Source organism: Platichthys flesus, chromosome 2, assembly GCF_949316205.1.
Source record: "Platichthys flesus chromosome 2, fPlaFle2.1, whole genome shotgun sequence".
In the NCBI taxonomy this organism is placed as follows: domain Eukaryota; kingdom Metazoa; phylum Chordata; class Actinopteri; order Pleuronectiformes; family Pleuronectidae; genus Platichthys; species Platichthys flesus.
This window is the reverse complement of record NC_084946.1, coordinates 16630719-16647915: the sequence shown is the minus strand read 5'-3', so window position 1 is coordinate 16647915 and position 17197 is coordinate 16630719. Positions and strand designations below refer to the sequence as shown.

Genomic DNA, 17197 nt, shown 5'->3' with positions numbered 1-17197 from the left:
AAAAGTTTGAGGAGGGAAGTGTGTCTTCAGTAGAGTGACATATCGTCTCTGAGGTCCAAGCTGTGAAAAAGCTACTGGTGAGTGACGTCATCCATATACGTCATTACTGCTGGTGCTGCTGTCATTAATAACATCAGTGCATCTGTAGGTATCACTCTTACTAGTTGTATTATTAGTTTTATTCTAACAACCAGTCTGACATAATGAAAACTGGAGTTTCTCTCTCTCTCTCTCTCTCTCTCTCTCTCTCTCTCTCTCTCTTTCTCTCTCTCTCGCTCTCTGTCACTCTCTCTCTCTGTCTCTCTGTCTCTCTCTCTCCTCACCTCTCCTCTCCACCCAACCGGTCGGGGCACATCACCACACAAACTGAATTGGTTCTGTTGGATGGAAAAAAAATGTTTTCCTTCTCTCCACAATCACCACGTGCTTGCTCGTAATAGGAACTGTCGATTGTCCTAAAATCCTAAAATGTCTTCAGTTTATGTATATTGAGATGTGGCACCTTCAATTAAGTAAAATAATTAAATTGAATGATTGTGATTAACCAGATTTCAGCCAATCACCGACAGAATAAACTGTTCCTGGATTGGTCTTCTTCCATCGCGCTGCTGAAATCTTCATCCGAACATCTGCAGTCTCATTATCGCCATCTTATGTGGGAGTTCTCCCTGTGAACACCAGGCTGCCTCTCCAGACTTCACCTTCGTGCTCTGCAAAACATTCCTGCACGACATCATCACACTTCAGCGATTGTTATCGAAACGCACGCGTGTAGATATCTGTGCTCGCAGCGAGGGGACCGGAGCTGGTGCGTACGCGTGCACCTCGCTATGCAGTGTCTGCGTTCATTCCAGTTTGAGGCTGCTTTTTACGCACACTGCAGACGAGAACAAAAGTTCAGTGTTTTAGAGATAGAGGATTACAGGGTTTTCTCTTTCTCTGCAGCTGATGCATCAGCCCGTGCCTCTCTGGGCGAATCCCTCCAGAAATCACACTGTGTCCACTTCACACCTCTTCCACGCGCTCAATGGAAGAAAGACCCGCGCGTCCTGCAGCAGAGAGACGACTCGGGGTTTATCCTCTTTTCAGAAGTAGTGAGGGATGGCAGAGGATGGAGGGTGATTCTCTCGCTCTCTCTCTCTTTCGCTCTCTCTCTCTCTCTCTCTCTCTCTCTCTCTCTCTCTCTCTCTCTCTCTCTCTCTCTCTCTCTCTCTCTCAGATACAGTAGTGTACGTGCTGCCGGAGGAGAGAAGGTGCACCGGGGTCCAACACGGTGCTGGAGCGGGGACTTTATTGTTGAACCAACTGTACATAAATATATATATTTTTAAGTGAGCGGAGATGAAGATGGTGGGGAACTGGAGGAGCATTTCCTCCCACATGTGCAGCAGATGCTTCCCTCTGCTCTGGATCTTCGTCGGCTTGAATGTGGTGGAGGTGGCGGGGTCCCAGCAAGGAATCCCCCTGTCAGTGTGAGTGTGAGAAGCAGCTCTGCAACTTTATCATCACATGTAAAGAACTAACATGTTGGTACTTTAGACGCGGGTAGAATACCAACCTTGCATTGCTATGGATTGCGAGCAATTTTAAATAGGTGAAAGTTGTGAGATTTGGATTTTACACATGGAGATCTCTGAAAATTGAGTTTGTTTGTTATTCGTTTTCCTTGTGATGAAGTTAGAGTTAAATTTAACCACAGACCACTGATATGTTCCCCCACACAGGCCTTGTTAATGTTTTACTCAGCTCTCAGACAGTTGTGGTGGAGGGAAGAAAGAAATAATTACAGAGGGGATTTGAGAAACTAGCCAGGAGGATTAATAAAATACAGGAGGATTTCAAAACAGAGTTTAAAAACTGCTACAGCAAAACAGTATTTATATTTCAGTCTTATTTTATTGTGGTTTTTGTGTTAGGCTGTTAGTTCTGCCAAAATCAAGATACACTTTTTTATATCTGTTGGACTTGTTGTGGGATTAATTTCTCAGCGGAGCCATTTAACTAAATTTATTTTCTTACTTGATAATAATAAAGATTTGATGATACGCAGCCGATTGTTAATTAGTTTTACAAACTTTTATTGTAACTGTGAATTTACTTAGTTGAAATGACAGCTCTTAAGCCCTTTACAGCAATTGAATATTTTATATAGGGAACTGATAACACATGTTTGAATGTGTGATCAGTTTTTCTTTGTAAATCAGATTGTATCTGCAGCAAACTGAAGGCTTGTTGAACTGCACTGGTTTACTTCTGCAGGATTTAGTTTCCTAGATCTTCTATCTCTCCTAGAGCACTATACTGTAAAGCGCTTTGAGTGGTCATCAGGACCAGATAGGCGCTTTATAAATACAAACCCTTTAAAACATTTAATTTAATATTAAGTCTTATAAATCTATATGTTGGAACGTATATGCTATGTACACTGTCAAAAAAGCTCTATCAAAGTACTGCGTTTACTTTACTCAGTAGTGGCAGCTTTTCAAATGTTTCATGAAGCTTTAAACGGATAATGCTACTTCAGAAATCCGTAACCAACAGAGAAAAGAATATCAACTAAATACAAATTATAAATATTTAAGGAAATGTCAACCGCATGAAAAATACAAATCTTAAATTTTTCAGATATTATTGAAAATATTTTTCAAGGAATTTTAGAATAAATAAATCAGGTCACTCTTGACACATTTGTGTCCTGAAGGGTTGTTGCAGTCTTCTTTATTTCATATTTTAGATACACTACTGTTTCATTTAGAGTTAGAGTCCTCTTAGAGAGAAGATGCTCCAATATTTACAGAACATAGATCATTAAAATTACAAGCATCCTGTGTTTGGACCTACAGGTCCGAACCACTGGGCCATGACAACTTTATGTTGATGGATCATGTGAGAAAAAAGAAGAATGAATAAACATAAAATGCTGAAACAGCAGATTGGATTGAGAGCTTGGAATATTCAATAAATACAATAAGTCTGGGCAAAAATTTCTATTCACTAAAAGTAAGTCAGTCTGTTACTTTTCCACGTATTTGTTTTTACATTTATAATCTGCATTTGTCCATGATATCTGTGAGTCGATTGGCTGAAGTGTTATGTATTTGTCTATTTTGTCTCTTTTTTTTCAGGGTAAAGCTCTGGGCCTCAGCATTTGGTGGAGAAATTAAATCAATTTCTGCAAAATATTCTGGATCCCAGTTACTGCAGAAGGTACTCTTCTTATTTTCCAAGCCTCGTGTGGGCACCACTGATCTGTGTCTTTGTCTGACGGTCATGTAGTTACACACATCGTACGGTGTAAGGCTGTATTCTCTCTCTAATGACTGCAGAGACACTTTGGTGTCGCAGCTGAATGCTGATGCGTTGTTCTAGAGGAGACCTGCATCTCAGTGTGTTTGTGTGTGTGTGTGTGTGTGTGTGAGAGAGAGAGAGAGAGAGAGAGAGAGAGAGAGAGAGAGAATGAGAGAGAGAGAGAGCACATGTGTTTGTACTTGATACGGCCCATTAACCACGGCTCTGTTCCTCATCTCTCATCCCATCCCTCCAGTCAACTCTCTTGAGTCAAGAGTTTCAACCTCTGGATAAGAAAGCGACCAGGAGACAAATTGAATGTGTGTTGTGGGGTTGGATGGTGGGTATGATGGACAAGTGAAAAGTGAAAAAGGATGAGCGATATTCTAGGGGCAGTAGATTTACATGTGTGACCACTTGATGGCAGAGGTGTGCTCTGTGTTCACAAGCATGCGGCTTATGAAGGTGGTCGGAGGTGGCAGAGGTGGATAAATGGTAAACTGCTGCACGAGGACCAGAGCAGAGAGTGTGAAGTAAACAGCTGGAGGTGAAGCTCCGCTGTGTGAATGCTGCAAACTGCACTGCAGTGATGTGTCCAGGGATACAGTGCATACGGCACACGCTCTGTGTGACGCTCATGTGCCTCGGTACAGTAGGAAATGTGGGAAATAAACAGCATGTGTGTGATGTGGTTTGAGACATTTCCTTCTTACCCTTTGGCATTTTTAAATGGATCAAAGTCTAATGATGTCGTTAGGATACATTATGGAAAAATGTGCTTTGCAGAATGAGAGAAAAGAACAGAAAATACAGAGACAAGGCACAAAAGCATATCCACAAACTGCACAAGCCTTAACACTGGATGCTGTCATCAAAAGTTATTATAACACTGGAGATGCACCATATTTAAAGAAATAAATATCCATCAGCTCTGTGGTAGTTTTGGTTCACACAATGTGTCCCCAGAATGCAGTGTGACATATTGAGTGTAATTTTAAAACAATGCAACCTGCACTAGACTTGAAGTAGAGAGTTGGTGTCTGAATGAGTTTTTACAACAACGAACCCACAGGGTCCCTGGTGTTGCACGTGTGCACATGCATCATAAACACAGCAGGCTGCCAAACGGCTTCTAAATTAGGCTATCGACTTAAATGTGTCCTTGCCTTTGATTACTATTGTTTTGTTTTTTAGAGAATGCAGTGACTAAATCACCACTGACTTTCAACGCACTAGGCGCTGCAAGATGTATACCCCTGTAAGATGTCAGATGTCATTTCATAATTCCTGTGATACATACATGATCTAAAATGTCCAGTTTCAGATGATCTATTTCCATTGTTTGCTTGTTGACTCAGATCTATGGTTTGAAGATGTCATTGTGGTGTCAAACTCGACTGCACTGTGCTGAAGGTGTTTACAGAATTGCCTAGAGACACGGTGCAATGATGCATTTCAAGAACAGGACAAACTACAGCACCAACACTCACGTTTTATCGTCAACATATTTACATCTATTGCACAATATGACAGTGGACAGTGGTTTCTGTGTATCTGCTCTCACCAATGGTGTATAGATGCATTTCAGATGAGACAATCTGTAACTCTCCTTCTCTCCCTTCATTCGTCTCCTCTCTGCTTTAGGAGCTATGGGCCATCACAGCACCACGTCCCGGGACCAACTCCAGCTCGGAGCCCATCGCCTCCGGCAAGGGCAGCAGCAGGATTAATTCTAAAGGCTCCACTGCATGTCTTGGAGGGTGGGAGGAAGGTGGAACACCCAGAGGAAATGCACGCAAACACGGGGAGAGCATTCAAACGGCGTTTAGAAAACGGCTCCAGGCTCAAAACCTGGGACCTCCCTGCTCTGAGGTGACGTTTCATTCATTTCAAGATTTGAGTGCAAATGTGTGATCGAAGCTGAAGCCCAATGTATCCCTTTCTTCTCTTTGTTACCAAATCTGAATTGTATCATTGTTCAAAGTCACTTTTTGCAGATTTCTTCCCTTTTTATGTGTGTAAGCACTTTTCCCATGCTACTGTTCATGGATGCATGTCTGCAGAAAGCTGTGCGGAGCCAGTCAGCACAAAGCAGTGAGCTGTGAGGGTAGTGACGGGTCGTTAGGGGCTTCTCATTAAGGCTGATCATTAGATTCTTTTATGATGAATTACTCGCTTCCAATAAAGACTTTTTGCCATACTGGGGAAACACTGTGGCTCGTCAGGCTGCCACTGGCAGGCAGACCTCACTCCTGCACTGGTCACTACTCGGATCAATAATCATGATCAGGGCTTTTGATGGTTGGGGCTTAACCTCCACTTGAGACTTGAGGAGTGTGAGTCAGGAGGAGGAGGAGGAGGAAGAGGAGGAGGGGGACTGGGGGACTGAGGGTGCTGAGGCGAGGAGGACAGGCGTGAAATGAACTGTTCTGCTCCACTGCGAGCCCACACTCTTCCTTTCAGTAGGTAATTTGTCGCCTCATGTACTGAAGTGTGTGTTTTTTTTTGTGCGTTCCATGCACAAAACGTGTCATGTGTTTGAGCCCATTGTGGTTTGGGTTTATTTGTAGATAAGGTTGTGGGACATGTGTGTGTGTGGGATGTGGCTGACTGGACAGGGAGAGAGGAACATGCTTTTGTTTTCATCAGGCGTGTGTGTGTGTGTGTGTGTGTGTGTGTGTGTGTGTGTGTGTGTGTGTGTGTGTGTGTGTGTGTGTGTGTGTGTGTGTGTGTGTGTGTGCGGATGGGCAGGTGTGGGATTATGTAACGTTATATTCCTCGGAGCTGTGGCGGGCTTTGTTCTGTATCACTGGAGGTCCTGTGCATCCAGCAGAATCAGCACGATGTGAGGTGTACTTCATTACCCAGAATCAGCCGAGCTTGACACATTATTATCTTTCTCCTGTGCTTTGACTCCATTTCAATTACCCTCTTACCATGCATAGCCTCCAGAGCCCACCCCCCCCCCCTTCCCCAACGGCCACCCAACAGGGCCCTCTCCAGCCAATCAGGGAGGGAGACGTGGCATGTGCAGCCAATGACTGAGACCAGATAAAGACGATCAATCATTGTGTGCTGCAGAGGCTTTTATCAGCCGATCATCTGAGACTGGCTGCAGCTTGTCAGCCAACATGTGAAGGCTTAGACGCCTCGTTTAGCAGTTCCCAATCTCTGTGGAGCAGTGGTCCGCTCGAATGTTGCAGAACACACGAATAAACAAAGATGTTATCTATATCTGTTCTTTTTTCCTTAGTGAAAGTTTGAAGACCCCCTGAGGTGATGAAATTATGTCTTATTTTATGTTTCCTTTTAATTATGTAGTTGAGCTAATTGCCTATAAACTTCCATAATGTTTTTAGTGTCATGGGATTTTTAGTTTTCCTCTGTGTCACTGCCACACTGTTGTTTTCTATGTTGTTTCTTTTTCAGAAATATAAAGAATTGGAAAAGTCCGTCCGAGTGGAAGAAATCGATGGAGTTAAACTGGTCAAAAATCTGGCTGTGAAGATGGAGGAGATGTTCCGCAAAAAAGCAGAGGCCACCCGGGTGAGTTAACATCTGGTTTGAAAAAGGATGTGTGTGTTCTCTTTTCTCTCATTTTGTTTCAGGGGTAAGGGACTGTATTCAAATGATCAGGGTGTGGGGGAGAGCATCAGAGATGGAGGATAGTTTTATATAAAGGTTTTATTTTCATTTTTGTCTTGAGGGAGGGTCTTTGTTCTTATTTTGGGGTTCCTGTGGGTCAACCACTAACCAGAAGGTAGGAGGTTTGATCCCAGTCTCCCTCGCCAAATATACAGAACCCCAAAATTGCCCTGCCATCAGTGTTTTAGTGATGTATGACAGATAAAGTGTCATATGTGTGTGTGAATGGCTGAATGGCAAAACTGTACAGTAAAGCCCTTTGTGTGGTCATCAAGACGAGAAACTGTTTAATAAAATATAGAGCATTTACATCTAATGGTTCACTGATGGAAAAAACACCGACTCTGTGGTTATTTTAATCAGGGTTGGGATACAAATCTACACTTCTAAAGCCTTTCATTACTTAAGCCTGAAACATGCTTCTGCGACTGCGTCTGCGTCTTTTCACGCCGCTGTGGCGCAAGACTCGTTTTCATTCATGCTTCCCCAACCGTTGCGCGTCTTACAAAGCAATTCCGCGCCAGAACACTAGGCGGAGTAATGCTTTTTGTCGAGACGACCTTAGAGACGCCTTCTTTCTTCTTCGTCGATTGTTTATTTACATAGCCACTGCGGCTCCTCGTAGCCTTTTTCTGGCGGACAAATCCGCCAGTCAGTGACAGGTTATACAAGTGATCATACTATCGGATATCTTCTGCCAAGTGCTCTTCTATTTGGTCCATATTCGTTTTTCTAAATCTTCCGTGATTTCTGCCGGTATTATGGGGCATGAAACCGGAAATGCAGCTCCAGAAGGGATGTAGAGCAGACCAATCACAGCCTTGCGGGCTGAGTGAGCTTGCGGAGCTTTGCCGTAAATTTTAGAAAAGGCGGTCGACACCCGTCAGCACGTAAGGAGGGATACATAAGCACGTAAGGGACCCGGAAGGGCTCTTGCGCTTACGGGCCCGTGAAAACGCAGAAGCATGTTTCAGGCTTTAGGTGCAGCATATGTACCTGTTTCATTCACTAACTGTGCTAATAGCTCTTATTGTACAGTTGTTGTAACATCCAGTGGCTCTCATTGCATTAGTCTTTTTACCTTTTACTATTGTGCATTTTGGCACCTCTGTAATATTTACCTTTCTTTAAACTTAATGATTTGAATGATGTTTTAATGATGTATGATGATTGTTGTAATTTTACATAAATGGTCCAATGAATCCATTGGGAATTATGACATTGCCTTAATTTCTGAGCTCATGTAATGTAAGGATCTCTGTATGCAAAGATGAATGTTGTCCTGGTTGCCGGTGTCAGAGGTTTGTCTGGAACAAGCTCTTGCATCTAGTTTATTTCAGTCCAGGTCTGAGCTGGAGTCAGAGTCAGAGCCTCAGCAGCAGCAGCAGCAGCCTCAGGAGCTTGTAACCATTTTAATGCTGCACCTCGCAGGGACTGCTGGGTAATGATAACGTTTATCTCTCCCAGCCTGATCCCATGCGGGTGACAATTCAGACCAATTCCATAAATTACACCGGCAGGAGGGCGCTTAATTTAATAAACCTGGTTTATTTGTACCATGTGAAAGCAATTGACTTGGCCTACAAAAAAAAAAAAAAAAAAAAACACTCTCTCATGTCTCAACGGCACATGCGTAACAACCGATGACGTCACTATTGCTCTTGATATAAAAAAGCTAAATGAGACCTTGACCTTAATAAAGCGTTGAAGATGAAAATTACGCACCAGCAAATAGAAATAGAAAAACTTCCCATTTCCTCCGTGGCGTTATTTATTTTCTCAGCTGCTGACGACATGAGATCTCTGCGCCACAAGGTCAATTGAACGTGGCCACCGCGGCTCAGCGTTGTGTTTGTATTGCAGTTATTTTTGACACATGATGTGACTGATGTTAATTGTATCCGCTCGGCTACGGGAGGCGAGAGTGACCGGAGTGTGTGAGAAACACAGAGTCAAGCACATTTTCCTGAAACGAGTTATTACGGGAGGAACCAGAGACCGTTACTGCTGCTGGTGCACTGTGGGACCCCCCCCCCCCCTCCTGCCTCCATCAGTCGTTTCACACCTGCACCCCGCACAGGCCAACATTTTCTACATACGTGTTTCTGTCCTGGAATGAAAAGGGGGCGGGGGGGGCAAAGTTTGAGAGAATCAAAGAGCAGCAGAGGGTAAAAGAAACTCCTCGGAGTAGATGCTCTATAGAGGCCTTCTGGAAAGTTTGTGTCAGACTTTGAAACGCCCATAGTAGCATTTATATAAGATTTATACAGGACATTGGGAAATGGTGGTTTCTTCATTTATATAAACTGTATACCTTTTAATTATGTGCGTAAAAGCAGTGGTCTTATTAACCGATCGTTTCCCTCCTCAGCGGCTGGTGGAGGCAGCGGAGGAAGCGCACCATCAACACGAGGACAATCCAGACCTTGAGGTGAGAGGAAAAATAAGAATAGAAAAGAAAAGTGAAGACATAATTGTTAAAAAAAAAATGTGTCATTGCGTCAGACCGGGTTGGATCATTTTTTCGTCGGGCAGGGGAGGAGCGGCTGCAAGGTGAGAGAAGGGTAATAGGCCTTAAAAGTCTTTAATTGCGTCCTTCACACTGATGCCCTGTCAGCGCCGTGATTCATAATGCTCCTTTGATAAGCTGAGCCTCACACACTGAAGGCTGCGTCGCCCTGCTGTCGTAACTCACTGGAACAAATCTCAAAAAGCAAATCTCTGAGGTTCACGTACAGTAACGCAGCAGCTGTAAAGAACACTGCGGGCCTGATGGACAAAGACCCGTCACCGCGTCCGCGCGCAAAGCCACAGGCTGAGCTGCTGGATGAAATGTGTATAATTTCTCTGCACATATCTAATGCTTCAGTGGCTCAAGCCTTTGCAGTAACATGTGGGCTAATGCTCAGAGAATCATGGGACACTTCTTCATTTGAATCACACCTTGCATGATCCGCTCATGTCCCCCAGAATCTGCTCAGGAAATAATTTAGCGACTCTCATTGCGCACCGAGCTGCCTGAGTCTCTGCAGAGGTAATGCAGCATTCCTGTCGTCTGTTACTGCTCCCTCTACCCCCCCCCCCCCCTCTCTCTCTCTCTCTCTCTCTCTGTGTGGACTAAGATGAATGGAACACTTTTACGCGGCGCATTGTTTCACTCTCATGGCTCCAGATTGGAAAACGCACTGGAGCAACAAAACACCACTGAAACAACAGCAGCACTTACAGTTAATATAAGCATTTACATCATCCCAACACATTTCAGTCACCTTGTTCTCCGCCCCCCCCCCCCCCCCACACACACACACACACACACGTCTGTAACAACACAGGTTATTGAAAATGAGAGTTTCTAAGGAAATGTTTTTTTTAACCAACATTTTTCTTCTTTCCACTTCTGTAACAGATCTACAAACATAATTACAGTTCCAGTTAAAGGTTTATTTCATTTTATTATTTTATTTATTGTCTTTGCATCATTATGTTAAATCATATTTAAAGTGCTATTAATAAAACAAGGTTTCAATCTTCTTCATATAAAGTCACTTTATATACAATTTGCAGATCAAATAATGTTATCGTGGACTCACTGTGTAAAATACACTGGCATTAATTACATGCTTCATATATTTTGAAGACATGGTTATATAAAAATTACATTAAATTAATTTCTATCAAATTATCACAGTTAAGTTATATTTTATTCTCTTTTTTGCTAGAGAGAAATACTGTTCCAAATCTAGACATATTTTTTTATAAAGCATAGGAAAAAATTATTACAATTCTTGTATTCTTCTTTTTTAGTGTCTGTTATTGGTGGCCCTATACAGCACAGGCCTATCACTGAAATTTCATTCTCAAGGGTATAAAAAATAATAAGAAAAAATTCAATATCCAGCTGCTGTAATGATGTGATGCTATAATATTACTCCTTGTGGCATCATTTAGCCGAGCTCGCCTCCTCTGACACCGCACATTCTTCATGCACCACTTCATTGACCACGAGGAGATAAGCCCGCCGCCCTTATCTCAGCTGCTGGGTGTCAGCACAGTCGGGTGTTTTGCATTGACCCGGGTGTCTGCGGTTCAAGGGTGTGCAGATCAGGTCTGATGGTGCAGCAGAAACTGGGCTTTTCAGAAATGTATCTGTTGTAATATTTATTTATTATAAGAGCAGGTTTTTTAACATTTATGTGAGCCTAGAAAATGCCTCTACTCTCAGAGTAAGGAAGGTATGTAGTGGCTCATGAGGTTATTGTTTTAGCATTTCAAATAAGAAAGAGGTGCAGACCAATGGAATAAACACGTTTGAATTTTTTGTGGTGTCAGATTCTCTAGTTTTAATGTAGATTCTGAAGATTACATTTCTGACTGGAAACAGTTTGCAGCATCTGTGAAACGTTATATAAGCCTTTTGTTGTGTCATTTAGGAATCATTGTTTTCTTTTTATTTAGTATATTTCAAATTAAACAGAATTTAATTGGAGAGAAAGTGTGCTAACAATTTTAGAAATACATGTTATTTTGGAATGGCCCACTGCTACCATGGGAGTTTCCAATAATAAAATGTATTGCACTGCTGTTATTCTTATACTAATGATTAGAAGCAAAATAATAATGCAGATGTTTTTAAGTTCAGTATATTTTATTAAGCTCCCTTGTTAAACATGTACTTAATCAAACGACAACTTAAAAAAAATCTTCCTAGTGAAGAATGGGATCATAACATCAGGAAATGATGACATTAGTTGTAATGTCAGAACAGGGCCTGTTAAACCTAAAGGGTTCAGAGTAGCACCACCACCTCCACCCACCGGAGCCTGGTTCTACAGTAAAGGCCCAGCAGTCTGCAGTGAAGGGCTGGTCTCTGCTGCAGGGCCTCCAGATAACTGCAGTGTTGTAAGAGTCAGTGGGGCGTCTCGGAGTGCTGCAGTGTCCCATGGCCTGCTCCTCAGTAATAACCCCGGTGGTTAACGTGCCTCTCCGCAGCACCATCACTTCTGCTGAGGGTGCACGTTTCTCCTCCGCCCTCTGCGGCTCTCTCCTCCCCTCCGCCCCACCGCAGCTCGTCAGAGAGCTGCTCAGGCGTGGTATGAGCTGTCAGGGGCTGCTTGATGGTGATGCCGGCGCGGCCTCCCCCGAGTGTGATGCTGCAGAGTCCATCACCCATCTCTCCCCTCTCTACCTCCGCCGCTCCCCTCTCGTTCTCTCTCTCCGCGCAGACATTGAGGACCAGAGGCCACAGAGAGGCTGCTCGGACGGGATGAAGTATTTCTCGTGCAGCAGTGTCGGGAGTGAAGGACAGGACAGACGCACTGTTGGGTTTCACTTAAGAAAGGCCAGACTTTTCTCTGGCACCCGTGAAGCTCTCCGGGCAGATTCTTAGACACCAGAGACAACTGCAATACTTCATGTACATCCTCACAAATGGAGGCATTAGGAAAAAATGGTGCTGACTAAACTTTGAGATGAAATTTCCCAAACTGTCATGTACTTAATGGCTGTTAATTAAGAGTTGGTGTAGCTCAGGCTGTCGAGCGAGGCAGCCTTTAATTCCTCATCTACCGCTCATGCTCACATGTTGAAATGTCCTCGAGCAAGAGGCTGAAACCCAAATGCTTCCAACCTGCTTCGGACAAGCTTGTGCAATTTAAAAACTATAATGGTGTATACGTTTTTGATGGTATATTATTGTAATTATATATTATGGAAAAAAAACTATTTGTAGCGGATAGGAAATTGATGGAAATGTTCAGTTTTATTTTGCCATTTGCTTTATTTTCTTCTAATCCTTCTTAACAAGTCAGCTGTTTTATTTTATTATTTCTTATCTCATGGCTTGTTATTGTGAGGGCATATGTAGACTACATACATCATTATAATGGTGCCCCTCATTGTTATTGTTACTGAACCTCAGATCTGAAAAAAGGGAATTGTAATTTTTATTAAAGTGAGGTAGGGGCAAATCCAGGGGTGGGACTAGGAGGGAACTGGCCCCAGCTGAAATCTGATTGGCCTCTGAAGTGCCCCTGTCCTGCTACTAGTCCTTATTTGAATACACTTATCACTAACTAACAATAAATATGACAAGTTTTTTTGAAGTACATAATGTGCTTTAATAAGAAACAATTTCCCAAATATATTTAATGAAGTCTGGCTTTCTCTTTCACTGAAAAAGGAATTAAACATAGATGTTGGACATATTATTGATCCTGCAGCATAAATTGTGGCCTCTTTATGGCCCCTGATTTAGAAAAATCTTAGATCTGCCACTGGAGTGAGGACTGTGGATTTTGTCTCCCGTCACATAAACAGAAAGCATCCAGTATACATGGGTATGTGAGTATTTGTAAGGCAGAGTCAGAAAGATAAATAAGGTACAAGACTGTCCTTGTGAATATGAAAACTGTACTTGTAATTGATAGTTTTGAGTTTCATGCCTGTCTCTAACATCCTTCACGTTCGCTCCTCTCCTCAGTATGAATACTTCAACGCTGTGCTGATCAACGAGGTGGACGAGGAAGGCAACAACGTGGAGCTCGGCGCAGAGTTCCTCCTGGAGCCCAACGACCATTTCAATAACCTGTCGGTCAACCTGAGCCTCAGCGTGGTGCAGGTGCCCACCAACATGTACAACAAAGGTGAGGGAGCATGCAGCCAGACCAGGATTATGTGTGGGGCTATTTAACAGGGGGGCGAGTGAGAGGTGAAAGGGAGAGGGATGGTGGCTGAGGCTGTATCAGTGTTAGCTTCTGGGAGAAGTGGAGTTCGGGGTGGATCGATAGCTGTCCAGGCTGAAAAGAGAAAGCACACAATTCCACGACTTCAGAAAGAGAGCTGAGGGAGGCGGGGCCGGGAAAGATGTTGCTCGTTGGGAAGCTGCTGGGTCTTTTCTTGTTGTATAACAGAGTGTGTCACCTCTCCCTGTGTGTCGCCGGGGCTGCTTTTGTTTGCCTGTAATGGACTCTCCATAAGTCCGTGTTCGCAGCACAAAGGGAGGCTCACCCAGCAGCAGGAGGGGAGGGGATGATGGAGTCAGGTCTTAAATCTCCTTTTTCTTTGTGGGTGGGGGGGTCAATAAGGTACAAAGGTCAACTGTGCACTGTGCAGGATGGTCCAGGATGAACACCATTATCACCATGATCACCATTTCATTGGCCTGTCTCTCTCCCCCCCCCCCCCCCCCCCTCCTCCTCCTCAGATCCTGACATAGTGAACGGAGTGTACTGGTCCGAGGCCTTGAATAGAGTGTTTGTTGATAATTTTGAGAAAGACCCCACGCTCATCTGGCAGTACTTTGGGAGCGCGAAGGGCTTCTTCAGGCAGTACCCTGGTGAGTGCTGCCATTTCATATTTCTGTGTGTGTGTGTGTGTGTGTGTGTGTGCGTGTGTGTGTGCGTGTGTAAAGAAAGGGCCGTCCCATGGGAGCTATCAACTGTCAGCGCAATAGAGAAAACGAATCAGAACAAACGATTCAGGAGAAGTAAAAGGGTGATTTGGCTAATGTTGTAATTTTACAGACCATCAGAGAGGATGCATATATACGGACTGTAATTAATCAGCATTTGGCAGCGTGGACCTTCAGCCACAGTGAGGAGCGGTGTGTGGCTGCTGGATCCATTCAGAGATATCAGACCATCACAGATGTGAAACCCGGCCCTCTGGAGTGAAGCCACCGAGATAACATGAAACTAATGATATAGATTGTGTATATATGTTTAATGTATAAGAAGAAATGCATAATGGAGAGATGAGAGAGAGACACTCTCACTGACACGCTAAAATCACACCCAAGTCTTCTGGGCTTTTTTGGACAGACTCTATCGATGATGATAGATGAGTTTTTAGTTTTAATAATAATTTCACCTGCATTTAACACAGAAAAGTGAAATGTTACTTAATTTTTTTATTTCTTGTCGACGAATTAGATGAAAGACCAAAAATAACCTCAACATGTAACTTTCTCCTCTTATGCTTATAGGTTCTTACTTTAGTAACATGAATGAGAACAAATTTACCCACCCCCAAAAAATTAAAAAAAGGATATATAGGCTACTTTCACTCTTTAAAAAAATATCCGTCGACACAACTGTGCATATAGATTTCAGCAACCTTCTCTATAACAGGGGTAAATAATGTAGATTTCTTTGTCAGGGAGTATCCTTAGCCACATGTGTTGCGCTGGTTTGTACTTACTGCTGCTGGATGGTGGATGTGTGATTGCACTCAAGATAAACTACAGTGTGTGTGTTCATCATAATGAAGGAACACGTTGCTCCTGCGCCTGCTGATGTCTTTTTAATGGTCTCTGGACAACAGTGGAGGTCAATGACTCAGAGGAATAAACTGTACCAGGCTTTCAATACAAAGGCAATGTATATGTTACATGAGAAATTCTGGCAATAATGAGTCTATACAGTAGAATCGCAACAAACTCATCCTGTTAACGTATACAATTTGTGTTGCACAATTTTTATACACTATAGAGTTTATTCTACAAGATCCAAAATGGAATGTGCTTGTGATGTTTGCCTCCAGGTTTTTTTTAATTAAGATTGAAAAGATAAGAGTGGATGGATCCATGTAGAAGTTTGGGGTTTATTTAACAGAGTTATATTTTATATGTAGAACAGTTGACTATAGGCCTCTCAATGCTGGATAAAAGGTGCTATGTAGGAAATCTGTGGATCATTTTTCTTTAGGGTTTTTTTATAATAGTGTTTGATGTGACTGGTATGTTACAGTCTGTGTTATGTTTCTGCTGTATTTCTGCATTTAGTGTATGTTTAAAACTTAAAATACATTGATCATGATAAGAAAAAAGTTTTCAAAAAAGAAAATAACTTAAATATAGTTGCTTTAATCTTTATTATTAAATATCCTGTGTGTCCAAGTTTAAAATGCGAAACTCCGTCTCTCTCCTGAATCTGCAGGAGTGAAGTGGCATCCAGATGAACACGGCGTCATCGGCTTCGACTGCAGAAATCGAAAGTGGTGAGCCTCCACACACCGGAGAACAGATTGTTGCACAAATTATAATTATTATCACTACGGTAAAAGTTGGGATTTAATGTGTAATTGACTCTGATGTATTACAGGTATATCCAGGCAGCAACGTCTCCAAAGGATGTGGTTATCTTAGTGGATGTGAGTGGAAGTATGAAAGGACTGAGGCTGACCATTGCCAGACAGACCGTCTCCTCCATATTAGACACTCTGGGAGATGACGACTTCTTCAACATAATTGCAGTACGTTTTACCTAAACTTTCGTTATATCCTCATCTCAGTCACATTTTTCTGTAATTTGAGATATTTAGGAGACACTCGGACTGAGGCTTTAATTCTCCTTTATTTAAATACTGTTTATATCCCCTCAGTATAATCAGGAGATTCACTATGTGGAGCCTTGTTTGAATGGCACGCTTGTGCGGGCCGACCGAACCAATAAAGACGTGAGTCTCTATTCAACCTGACTTGTGATTAATGCATGTGGATTTTTTTATCAGGCTGAATTTGTGTGATTAATGTTTTAAACCGTTGTGTTTTTTTTGGGTCTCCTACTTTCATTGTTATCTGTCAGCATTTCCGTGAACATCTGGACAAGCTGTTTGCCAAAGGGATTGGGCTGCTGGGCGAAGCTCTGACCGAAGCGTTCACAATCCTGAGTGATGTAAGTTCCACTACAGTAAACTGGGACTGTCAGTTTAATGAGGATGCTGCTCGAACAGAAATCTGCCCAGGCTATTCTCCAATGAAATTATTTATCATGAAGCAGATCATCTAAATTCTGGTTTTCGGTTTACTGATTATGTGACAATGGTGTATTGGAGTATTCATGAGCTTTCACAGAATGAATAGTTTTTTTATTGATTACTTTAAATGAAAGTAATGAATGTGTGCGTGTGCTCGTATATCGCAACAAAATGTATTTCTAAGGCTTCAGTTGACCAGAACATTAGGAAAACATTCATTTTACAAGCCACATTTGTTTCCAGTGACAGTGTTGAATCATGTCCTGCCTGTTCTCAACTAATCATAGAAAGCAGCAGCACTCCAGTCAAATGTATCTGAGCGTCTGGGAGGTGTGAAGCCTGTTGAAACGCTCCAGTAGCTATCCCCATCCCGCCCTCCAAACACAGACACATCTATTCTGAAGCGTGATTAATGGCTCTAATTAATGTCAATGATTAATAACGTGGCTGATTGGAACACAAAGCAGATAAGGCCAGGAGCCGCGCCGCACTCTTTTTATCTCCCTGCTTT

The 17197-nt window shown here is 42.7% G+C and overlaps 1 protein-coding gene across 1 annotated transcript in view; it reads left to right on the top strand.

Moving 5' to 3' along the window:
- The first annotated feature begins 1347 nt into the window (after positions 1–1347).
- cacna2d3 (calcium channel, voltage dependent, alpha2/delta subunit 3) overlaps positions 1348–17197 on the top strand; it is a 33947-nt gene continuing 18097 nt past the window's right edge. Inside the window, exons 1-10 of the mRNA XM_062411393.1 lie at positions 1348–1472; positions 3126–3207; positions 6718–6834; positions 9305–9364; positions 13412–13574; positions 14135–14266; positions 15867–15927; positions 16032–16182; positions 16312–16386; positions 16515–16604. Of these exons, the coding sequence (XP_062267377.1) occupies positions 1348–1472; positions 3126–3207; positions 6718–6834; positions 9305–9364; positions 13412–13574; positions 14135–14266; positions 15867–15927; positions 16032–16182; positions 16312–16386; positions 16515–16604 (1056 nt within the window). The remainder of the gene's footprint in view (positions 1473–3125; positions 3208–6717; positions 6835–9304; positions 9365–13411; positions 13575–14134; positions 14267–15866; positions 15928–16031; positions 16183–16311; positions 16387–16514; positions 16605–17197) is intronic.